General features: G+C 36.5%; 1 protein-coding gene across 1 annotated transcript; it reads left to right on the top strand.

Moving 5' to 3' along the window:
* Nucleotides 1-9,073: 9,073 nt before the first annotated feature.
* Nucleotides 9,074-10,063, top strand: LOC121979708 (NAC transcription factor 32-like). The gene has a single exon (XM_042531695.1). The coding sequence runs from the start codon at nucleotides 9,074-9,076 to the stop codon at nucleotides 10,061-10,063; it is 990 nt and encodes a 329-aa protein (XP_042387629.1).
* The last annotated feature ends 2,483 nt before the right edge of the window (nucleotides 10,064-12,546 follow it).

The following is a 12,546-nucleotide window of genomic DNA, read 5'->3' as shown; positions in this document are numbered from 1 at the left end:
TGATCAATTTTTTGGTTTCCTTGCTTTTCTTTGTTATATAAAGAAAAAAAAAAAAGAGAAACATCTGACATAGTGGTTATTAGCTGTTAGCTAAGCTTTGACATTAGGTTGTGTTCTCATATTTAAACTTCCAACATATCTCAAAAATTTGATAAAGGTCTTTCCTTGGGTATCTATAGGATAAGCCTTTAGAAGAGGTAGCAAACTGTTTCATAAGTTTTCACATATTTGATTCTCTCATCAAAAATCACTGTTACATTCTTCTTGTTTAGTCACTAGAATCTACGTAGACCATAGATGAACTACTATACCTATATTATACTTGATTAGGCTTAGATAGGTACGGTAAAACATAAGATTGATCATATGCTAGTTATTCTCATTGATTCTCCTGAATGGTTGCTTAGGCATTTCTATTGCATCAAATGACCATTACAGGTAAAGCTGGTAGAATCTTGTCCTGGAGAGAACGACTCGAAATTGCTATTGGAGCTGCAGAAGGTTTGGCTGAAAGCACTATGCATGTCTCACTGACTTAGCACAATAGCTTTCATCCAACAGCTAACTCTCTATTCAACATGATCCAGGGCTAGAGCATCATAAGTGCCACCCACCAATAATTCATAGAGATATAAAGTCATCTAATATTCTCTTGGGACCAGATCTAGAGGCAAAGATAGCAGACTTTGGATTGTCCAAGGCTTATAAAGGTGATGATGAGACTACAAATGTGGTCTCTTGTTGATCCTGAGTATGTTTTCAAGTCTCTTGTTTAATTTTGTTGAATTGTCATTGCATGGTAAAACATATAATCCATTATGGTTGGTAAACCAAGAGTCAAAAAGAATAAACTATTTTAATACAAAGTTTGTTCCTTCCAACAAAGTAAAAAAATAAAAATAGAGGCCATAATGGTTTACAATATAAATTTAAAAATTGATCCCTTGTTTGATAATTTGAGCTTTAGGATAAGTAGTTAGCTAATCAATTTAACATGGTATCAGAAAAAATGTTGATGGGTCCAAATCTCTAAGAAAAATCTAAATCAAGTATCCCACCCACACATGAAAGGGGAGTGTACAAAAAAGGAATTTAATCAATTCATATGTTGGCTTTGAGTCAATCAAGTCAACTACCTCACTCACACATGAAGAAGAAGAAGTGTTAACAATACTTTTAGAGTAAGTGATTAGTCAATATATCTTACAACATTATGTCCTTAATGTTGTCTATTGAGACTGGAGATCTATCCATGATTGTCTTCCGTTATTTGAATTACTATTATACCATTTTTGGCAGTTAGCTATTCAGATAGCAGAATAGTGTCCATAACCATTTATTTCACCTTATTTTTCATGTCATTCTTGTGAATAAATTAATTATTTGATCAAAATTATCAGAAAAGATAATGATTATCTACTTACATCCATAAATGTTGTGCGTCATTGCTTTTCTGGAATTCTTTTACTAATAGTTGTCTTCTCAGGCTTCACAACGTCAACATTTCCATATGCCTGATATTGGTTACCCCAATTATAGTCACCAGTCTGCTAAGCTTGGTCCTGGCTAGTTTGTGCCAAATTTTGTAGTGAGTTTGAATTCCGTAGTTCTGTGTTGCTTGTGAAACAATGTCAATGTAATATATAATATTTATTCAGAAGAACAAAACTGCACATAGTCATGATTTTTACGTTTGCATACTTCTTTGCCCAGCCTAAAATAAGCTTCTGATAATATCTGCTTCACCCAAAGCATACTGATGTCATCCACCACATTGTCTTTGAGCGAACCATCTTTCCAACAATCTACACTTACTTGGCTTAGTAAAACCTCTTGCTTATCTTGATCAGTTTTCATTTCCTATCATAGCTTCTCTATAAGATGCAAATTGCTTATTGTACACCTTCCATACTCCATTGAAGTTTATAGAGATGCTTTTTGGCTCATGAATTATGATAGCATGAAAAAGTGCTCATTTGATTTCCTTGCTATCCTCTGTTTAGGTACCATAACACTTTGCAGCTCACTGTCAAGAGCGATGTATTTAGTTTCGGGGTGCTTCTTTTTGAACTTTTAACGGGTCAAATTCCTCTTGTACCCAGCTCAAGAAAGCCTCATATAATGCAACGAGTGACTTCAACGCTTGTCAATGTGCCTATAGATGCCATTATGGATCCAAGATTTGGAGGACAATTCGATGCCAATTCTGCTTGGAAGGTCGAAGAGCTGGCAGAACAGTGCACTCAAGCATCAGGAAGCCGGAGTATGTTGGCAGAACAGTACTATTTAGGATATCTCACTCACTTGAGCTGAAGGATAGCTTGGAACTCGAATTTGGTCGCCTAAATAGTAAATTCAAACACAGTGAAGATGTTAACACAAGCCAGATCAGTTCATTTGAAATTGGAGGAGACACCAGGACAATCTCGTCCATTTGCAAGATAATTCTCATCTAGTTTCACATTCAGGTGTTGTGTTGTTTTAGTGTGGAAAAGTAAAGTTGTGGAGGATGGAATGATTGCTAGTTTGGTTTGGTTTGGTTTGGTTTGTCATCAACATTCTTGATTGAGTTGTTATTTGCCTTTAACACTCCCTGAAGGGTGATTGATCTGTAACAAGCTCCATTTTCTTCCACTGTGTCAATCGAAGTCAATTGCATTCTGACTAGGCTAGCAAGGTCATTTGGAAACTCAAACCTAACAATCTCGATCAATTGCACAAATAAGCTCTTCATGGTGAGCAACAATAATGAAAGAGACCAAAAATTTGAGTCCATATACAACAACGAGTCTCTTCCAAGAACTTTTAACCAGAATATTTGAGATGAGATATTTACTTGCATTCTCAATTTGAAAGGCACTGGAGGATGAAATATTCTTGCACGAGTGAGCATTAGTTCATTCTCTTTTTGCCAGAGCATTAGAGTTGGTGTCATATTATGGCAACAAAGAAGGTTAATCTAAAGCAGTCATTCATACACCATTTTAAGCAAACCGAATTCAGCAATCACATACATGATACAACTATCCTATGACAAGAAGCATCAAATAAAGTTACATCAATTAATATCTCTAATATCTCTCTTATCTTAATCAAAAGGTTGATATAATTTCCTAACATATTATGAACTACTACAGAATGGTTTAACACAACAATTCCAACTTCGAAGCATGGGAGTTCACATGAATCATAGTTTACTTGGTCAGCAAAAACTATCAAAACTTGACAATGTTTCCCATTTAACGAGTAGTTGATTGTCCCGTGGATTCTTCTTACTCTACAGTTATGCTCCCTTAAATTACTTCATCCTTGCAAATCGTTAGAACTTCATCAAGATAAAGAACAATTTGTTTCCAGTGTGTAACCTTTGATCTTGGGCCTCTACAAAACAGATTAAATGCCTTGTTAAGCTTGCGAGAAAATTGATGTGAACAGGTACAAGCATGGATTACAAACATTCCGACTTCACATTAGCCCACATTCATAAATATGAAATCATTGTTTACTTCGTCAAGTGTTTGAGCTTCACAGATTGATAGAGGTTAGTTTCAACAGCTCAGCTCAGCTAATTATGTTCATTGGCTCTCTATCTTCTTGCGCTGTCCATAACATTCTACTGAAACAGGTTCAGAAGTTGATAGCTGCGTCACCTCAGTTACTTCTTGAAGGGAATACTTAAACAAACCCTCAGTAAAAACTCCAAATAATATCAAACTACCTCAGTGCAATGCTAATTCACAGCCAGTGGAATTAAGGGGACGAGATGATCTTCATAAGGCAAAACATAATTTGGAGCAGCCAATAGAGGATGGCATTGATGGAGTCCCAGTGGTCCCTGCATATGAGGATGGATCAAAAATGAGTACACAAGTTCGAGTTTCAAAGGTTGTTTTCTGTTATTCCTTCTTCACTGCCAATGGTTCCTGATGACAAGCAAAGTCCTTGGTGTTTTCCTCCTTTGGCAAATCAATGGCTAGTTCCAGTTATGTCACCATACTCGGTATTCTATTTCGATCATAAGGGGTTATTCTACTTTGGATTTATCCTCTCCTCTCTTGTCTAGTTGTCCCTCTCCTAACCTCTACCCTACTTCCCAGCTCTGGTGGTTCTAGATTACAAAATTATTAAAGATTGTACATCTTTTCAAATTATTGGATGAGGTATATTGATCCTAAACAAACATTTGTACAATAACAAAGGCGCTCTTATAATGATTCTCTCATTAAAATTCATAATACATGTCATTTATCTCTTGCAGTTCATAAGCTTTACCAAATAATATCTGCTTTAATGGTTGGCGTAAGATATTACATTGTGGTAGGTCAATATATATAAAACATATCATATTTAGTCCATATAACAAGTACCCTACCTAACATTGGCCAATCCTCAGTCTATCCTATCTTAGTTTTTATTTCATAAATTACTCGATCTAATAATATTTTATATATTTTATTTTTCAATTTTTAGCCTAACATGGCATGACTTAATCTCACCACCACCCCAAGCATTCAAAACTATTGAGCTGAGTTGAATAAAAAAATCAATATTGGTACAAAAGATGGTTCTTGGTTCAAAAAACTGTCTTCAAATCTTCAAAAGAATACTATTTTTTGGCCTAATGCATGTTAAGCTACCAAACTAAAAATATATGCATCACTTTTGTGCCCTAGACTTGTTTTTATTTATTATTTGATTATTCAGAGACTTATTGTGAGCTATGTGTTATGTTTTAAATTCAATTATCAATATTTGAGTTAATATATAAATGCATCCCTTGAATCTTGACTATTTGCTGGGCTTTATTATTAGGTGGGTTTTGATTTTCATTGGATGGAGGTTTGATTCAATTTTGGTGATTGAATGAAGTTTTGGCCATGTAAGGATAAGGGTTAATTCTCAAGTCAAATAGAGAGAAGGGTTAGTTCAATTAAGAGATGTGCTTTTATGATTGATGTATAGAGAGTAAGGGCAAGGTTCAATGTGGATCTTGAGATTAGCGCATTGTCTTATATATTTAGTTCATAATTTTTGCATTTTAATGTACCTTGAATTTTATGAGACATTGTGTTATGGTAAGAGCTATAAGATGTGATTCTTATTAGCTAATAATGGTTACTATTTAGTAAAGAAGTGTTATATTGGGTTGTTCCTTTCAAGTATTAATGAATATTCAATTTAGATATTTGAGTATCTATTCTGTGACATAATTATTTGTGGTTCTTCTGTTTAAGAAATGAAAAAAGAGAGTACATTTTGTTGTTTCTGTAATTTTACAAATAATCTACTGTTAGACTTATTGTGAATTTTTCATTAATTGTTACATGTTGGTTTTTTAATGAAAAGATTCATTATAAATTTTGCAAACAAGCAGTTTTGGGGAGATATTTTGTATGTGTTCTTTGAATTATCATGTCACGGGATGCAAGTCATTCAATCCTAAAGTTCAGCCCAAGATCAACTCGTGAGTTTTAATTTGTTAGTTACTTTGTTTACATCTCCAAATATAAACCTATAAAAATTAGAGAGCCAATTAAATTAAATTTTTAAAGCAAAACATTATAAAAGTATAGCAAGCATCTTGATTAATAATTGTTTTTTCCTAATACCACAATGAATATTGTGCGACAGAGAAGAGTGTTGATTCTTACAACATTCTAATAAGGTTAGTCCATAATTTTCCAAATCCAGATTACTTAATGCTACTAGGAAATCCAATATCGAACCTAATGTCCCTACATGTCCATAAATATCTCTAAATGAACCATGAGCAGTTGAATAAGATTGGCACGAGTAGAATGAAACCAGCACAAATACACGATATAAATTAATTTGAGTTTCCCTTGCCATGGTTTAATTGGTCCTCTTTGCTGTTGTTGAGAATATTCCTATCTCAGTCAAGTTTGGATACTATCCACAAGCCTATCTCAATTGATGCCAGTAAAACTATGTCGGCAAGATTGGTTCTGTGGCATTTACCAATGCCTAACAATATAAATAATAGTCAATTGTTGAAATAATAAGTTTCAGTCATGCCAACTGATACCAATTGGCACTTTGAGACAGTGATGTGATATGTGTTTCATTGATCATTATATTTTTCCTTTTACAAGTTGCACATGAATTTTGGTGTATCATTGGAGGACATCAAAGGAGATTATTATGCTAGTTGTACGCACAAAGAAGCATACCTGCTTTGACAATTTTTTCAAAAAACAATTACCCCCAAAATAAACTGAAGATTAAGATGAAGATTTGATACTGTCATTATGTTTAGCCTATACAGACTATAGACCATCAAATTTTTAATCAGATTTAAGAGCAAGTATACTGAATAGTAAACATAACCAAGCACCATATAAAGAACTAAGTAGGTATGATCATGGCAATGAAAAAAGAATGCAAATTTGATGTTTGGAAAAAGAAACAGATTGGAATATCACTTACAAGCCATTTATCGCGTGCATAAAGAACTGTGTTTAGCATGTTCTCAAACAACAGGAAATAGCCCATCCATTCAGAGATGATAACATCTACATGAGCCACTGGAAGCTCAATGTCTTCAACTTTCCCTTTTAGCACAGTTATAACTGTATAGATAAAATATGATGAATAAGTAAGATGGAACTTAGGAGTGCAATCATCAAATATAGATAATCACTGGTCACCATCAGAATATCCATTTGTTCAAAGTATTTCTTTTGCCATGTAGGTCATTTGAGAGCATCCACCTGCACATCAGATTTAACACAATAACACCAATCTAATCAGGGGAATAATAAAACATAAGAAGAAAAACTAGTAAGTACATGAACGAAACATTTGTTGTTGTTTCATGTGCCAAACAAAACATTGTATTCTAAAGTGCTATGCTATGCAAGTAGGAACTAGCTAACTTGGTTCATGGAAGGGCACACAAAAAAAAAGGTGGATACTTAAAATTTCACAGTCAGAAAGTCTATACTTGTGATTACTCTCTGTATATTCTGTGTTGAGCAGCATGATTGATCTAGTGACATGGAGGTCCAGAAAACCTTTCAAGATGCTCTAAGAACTAGTTAGGGAATAGCTGCCATTTTCCCATTACTCGATAGCTCATTTCATATATATGATATGATTTCCAGCTATTTGTGGACCTAATTCATTCCAGAGAAGGTAATTCAGAAAATGACTTAATGCATATACATGTTTTGCCCCTGCTCTAGCACAAAACAGAGACAAAATTCCTGTTCCTGCACCCACATCGAGGACAACCTTGTTCTTGAATAGAGAAACGTATTCTGATAAATAACATTCTGATATGTTTTTGTCCTAACAACATCCTTTAACATTTCCTTCCGGACAAGAAAGTTAAGGGAATCCAATGCATAAAAAAAACAAAGATAAATGATTTCAAAAGAGAATAAAAGAAAGCGAAAGCAAATAACAACAGATAATCAAAAGCGATGAAAATCCTACTATTAACAATGATGCCCAGAAATTTAAGCTTATAACAGTGGACTAAGTATACTTCTATGACGCAGACCAAGAAGCTCAGGTCAGACAGATGCATCCCTTACAACATTTAGTTTAGACTAATAAATATCCCAAAGAAATAACAGAACTTTTTTTTGTCAATAATAATGCTTAAATTTGCATAAACAATAAAAAAAACCATTCAAGCACTTCTGAGTAACCTACTTAGCATAGGAGACAAGTTATACAAAATAGAAGTTCACTAAAATATTTGGCAAATCAGGAAAAGACACAGGTAGATCAAAACTTATTGAGGCTCTATCCTATACATTTAATCTTACGTTTCTCAAATGTGCCGCATCCCTTGACTGTTTGTTATGTCTAATAAGGTCTATTATTAGCTTGTAATAACCCTTCTATGCATGATGATAAGATCGTTATGATTTCCAAACCAATCAAATAATATTCAGCAGCCACTAGTAAATCACTATAACTGGCAGTTGATGTCTATTGTTAGGAAAAAGAAAATGAGGAAAAAATGCAGAGAATCATAACAAGAGAAAGAAGATAATATTGACCAGTATTATTGTCTCTCTTTCATTTTATCTCCAAGTGATTGCTAAACACAAAGGATCAGAAACAAACAAAGAAACTGTTTGCCTACTTAAATATAAGTTAAATTTCAAAAAATCAAAAATATAAAGAATTTCACTAAATAGAAACATTACAACATCACATACATGATGATGGCAACCTGTAGTAGCTCATGAATCAGAAATGAATAACTAATTTCATGGATACCTGAAAATAGAAAGACAAAATAAGGAGTCAGTTCCCATAGTTAACTTGTCCATGCTTAAATTATCACAAAAATAAAATAAAAAATTTCCAATTAGACAAAAAAACTATAAGGTATTTGTTCTAGCTTCCCCAATAATAATTCAAATGATCTTTTGATACAACGTCAAGGTTATACAGTAGGTTTAGTTATTTTTAAAAATATTTGATAGATTCGTAAAAGTTATAAAGTATATAAAAAAATAAAGGGAAAAAAAACCCCTTTTTTCAGCATTGAGCCTTAATAATTAAGGCAAGAATCTGGTAGGAGAGAATGAGCGGTACTGAAGTGGGGATAGGAACGAAGTAGCAGTCGGCGCTGGTGTTGTCCGCGCCGATCAACGGCGAGTCGTCGAGTTTGGAGCTCTCGGCCTTCTCCTCCATCTCCTCGCCGTACACCCCCATTCTGTCTCCCTCGACGCAGGCGGTGCCCAGGGCGAGGCTATGGATCTTCTGGCCGTCAGCTTCAGCTTTGGTGCCGCCGCTTTTTCGCCGTCCCATGGAAGTGAAGAGAGAGAGAAAAACTCCTCGGCGGCCGGGTTCAATTTGGAAAGCAAGTGGGATAGCTTCGCCCCCACCTCCTGGTATTCGACCGGCGCCGCCCGCTGGCCGAACTGATCCTCCGCCGCGATCTCGAGTTTACTTATAGGGTTTCGTCCTTCGACCGGGTCAACGGATACTTAACCCGGCCCGGCCCGGCCCGAGTCCGGACCCGAACCATATTTATTACACTGAAAGCGGCACTCCGACCAGACGACGACACAACGATCGGAAATTCGGAATGGCGACGACGACGGGCGGAACGGCGACGGCGATTCCGATCGGCTACCGTTTCCTCCCCACAGATAAAGAGCTCATTGTCGATTATCTGGCTAATAGAGTAGCTGGAAAGCCGGTGCCGTCCACGGCGGTCATCGAAGCCGACGTCTACGGCACCGAACCGTGGAATCTTTTGAGAAATGGCGACCAAGAAGGTTACTTTTTCGCCATGAGAAAGCGCAAGAACGCTGTCGGAACCAGGGTGGATCGAAGGGCTGGAACAGGGACTTGGACCCTGTACAGTAAGAAAGAAGAATCTGTGACCACGCTAGATGCCGAAGGACGGGAGATCGCCGTGGGTTGCAAGAGCAGCTTGTCTTTCAACGACGGCAAGAGCAAATATTCAGGTTGGATCATGCACGAATACGAACTTCTCTCCGTCGCCGGCGTCTTCCAGACCCAAGTACTGTGTCATATCAAGAACCGGGCGGGCAAGATGAAGAAGCGATCGGCCGCTGACATTCCGACGACGCGACCGCATGAGTCCGCTCTGTCTCCTGAATGCACTACACAGACACCGCCCAAGAGATCGTACGAGGCCGCTAACTTTCCATCTGCTCTGTTTCCTGAATGCACTGCACAGCCGCCGCCCAAGAGATCGCAGCCGCATGAGGCCGCTCTGTTTTCTGAATGCACTGAACAGCCACCGGCGAAGAGGGTGTGTAATTGGCAGCTGCCAATGTTTCTGGAACCGTCTCCTTCTTCTTGTGATGAGGACCAGGCTTTCTACGCCCAGCTTCCTCGTTGGTTCAGGAAGGAAATGAACGCAGTAACCTCCTCTCTGCTTCCGTGCAGCTGTCTCCTTCTTCCTGTGATGAAAACCAGACGTTCTGCACCCAACAACGTCTTGCCCCGTTGGTTCAGCTTGATGAAGAAAACGAATGGAGTGACTTCCTCTCTCCTTGGGTGCAGTTTGGACAAGCAAGTGATGCTTTTGGCAGTGAAGACCTGAATCAAATTTTGTTGGGCGAAGAATTTGATCTCTGACGTGCATTAGCTAAAAAAAAATCTCTTTTTTTATTATTTTTTTATGATTGTGTATTCGGATTATTGATGATACATCTGATGTGTATAAGCTAAAAAAATCTTTTTTTATTACTTTTTAATAATTGTGTATTGGGAGCCTTCAGCTAATCATATTAAATTTCCTCATTTTACATTTATAATTACAAAATACATCTCCCTGAGCCACTGTAAGCTCAATCTCTACAACTTTCCCTTTTAGCAAAGTCATAACTGTATAGATAAAATATGACAAAAAGGTAATATGGAATTTAGGAGTATAATCAGCAAATTTAGATAATCACTGGTTAATATCCATCCATTTGTTCAAACAAAATATTGTATTCTAAGTGTTGTGCAAGTAGTGTAGATAATTATAAATGCATGAAAGACGAATAAAATTAAAATGGTAAAAACTTACAACGATCTCCCGCAGATCAGCAATCGGCAATGGCGAAACTCGCTGTCGGAAGAGTGATCACAGGATCGGAAAGCCCTCCGCAATTCCACAAACTAAATCCCACCGCCTTGAATATTCTCCTCGCTTACTCTTGACTCCAACCCACAAATGATCCTTGGACGCACCCCCTTTATATAGGGAAATAAACCAGGGGCACAATGGACTTTTCCATTATAAGTAGTGGGGGGAACGAGGGTCATGTTCCCACATCCCCACTTTCTCCATTTCCAACATCTCCCACTCGTCCAAGGTAAGTCACTAAGACTTGTTCATTCAAGCAAGTCACAAAGACTTAATAAGCCACATAGACTATTAGAGAGTTTGGCGACATATACCATATGAGAACATCCAATCCATACTTAGAGAAAATGGTTCGTGCGACAGCAAGCACACTGAGCGATAGTTGCTAAGAAGATTGTTACACCTTGACTTAGCCGCTCTTTGAGCAATCAATGCTAATAAAGTTGTTACACTTTACTTAACTGCTAAAAAAAAATTAGAGACACACTCTTTATGGCACATAGCCACTTTCCTGGTGGCACATAGCCTTTATCCAAGATCCATCTAATCTTTAAGTGATATACAACCATTATCTTGGAGATATCCATGATGAACAGTGCGTACTTTTAAAGCCAAAACCTAACTCATGTCAAATGTCCATCGTGCCCTCCTCTCTTATTTCTTCACCGCATCAATATACAAATGCATCCCTCGAGTATTACTATTTATTGGTCGATATACAAATTTATTAAAATAAAAATATTTTTGTGTTATATTAAACATAAGTAAATTCCAAGAAAAAAAATAAAACATTATAATCATATTCGGACTTTATGGCCGTTTAAATCCAAAGAATTTATTACTTGATAATTAGCTAAGCCATCAATTACTAATTAAAAAATAAATAAATAAATAATTTAAAGTATAAATAAATAAATTATTTAAATATTGATTCCCTCATTCATTTTTTATTTAAATACTAGCCTGACATATTCTCAGTAATTATAATATTTCAAAAAATATTACAAAATTGAAAACCTCTCATTGTCGAATTATTTATTGAAATAAATAAATTGTACGTAACAAACTAAACTGTTAAGACGGCTGATCTTTTGGTAAAACCTTATAAAAAAACAAAAACTATGTGGGGTAAAATGAAATTCTCAACCAAATATTATGATTAAGCAATGGATCGCCCTACTCACAACAGCACGTCAGGCTCCATAAAATAATCCTTCAGGTTCATCCATCAATTGGTGGTAAAAGACGAATATGTTCGCCCCTAGCGCCCCCGTTAATCCATCTCAGGATCAACACGGAGGAGATAAATCACGGGTGACTACTAGCCTTTGGAATAGTAACTAGCACATAAGGGAGGCATTTATCTCGGCTTTACCGAGATTCGAACCCCAGAATTCATTGATGACAACACCTCATGTGCTAGTCACTAGACCCATCCGAAGGACCAGGTTCATCCATCAAGAACATTATAATGCTCATCACATTAAACAAGCCTGTGCTTAGAAGATTCCAAGTCTATTAAACAAGCAGGATTTGGCTAAACTAGCAATGAAATCAAGGTATGTAATCTCTAGCCATGGAGGTCTGCAATACTTTTCATTACACCCACCGATGGCATGCCAGATCCCTGTCTCCCTGATACAGTCAACCAGCTTTCTTCTCAGCTTCCTCCTCTGAGCTTAAACATTAGCATCCTCCTCTGAGCTTAACAATCTTTACTATATTGAATGTGGAGTAAGTTCGTGACCACATTTTATAGTTTTGTATATCATGCCATGACAACTACAGACCAAATGTGTTTTCTTATAGACGATGGAAAACACCTAAAAACTAAATGAGTAAACATGTATGATGGTGAGCAAAGTGACTTAAAATCAAATATGAGAACAGAAAGGCAAAATTGAATGCGATTGTATTCATCAACGGGCAAAAAAATTACATCACCAAATGAT

This window comes from Zingiber officinale, chromosome 5A, assembly GCF_018446385.1.
Source record: "Zingiber officinale cultivar Zhangliang chromosome 5A, Zo_v1.1, whole genome shotgun sequence".
NCBI classification, from domain to species: Eukaryota; Viridiplantae; Streptophyta; class Magnoliopsida; order Zingiberales; family Zingiberaceae; genus Zingiber; species Zingiber officinale.
Note: the sequence above shows the minus strand (reverse complement) of the source record. Positions and strands in the feature narration are given on the sequence as shown.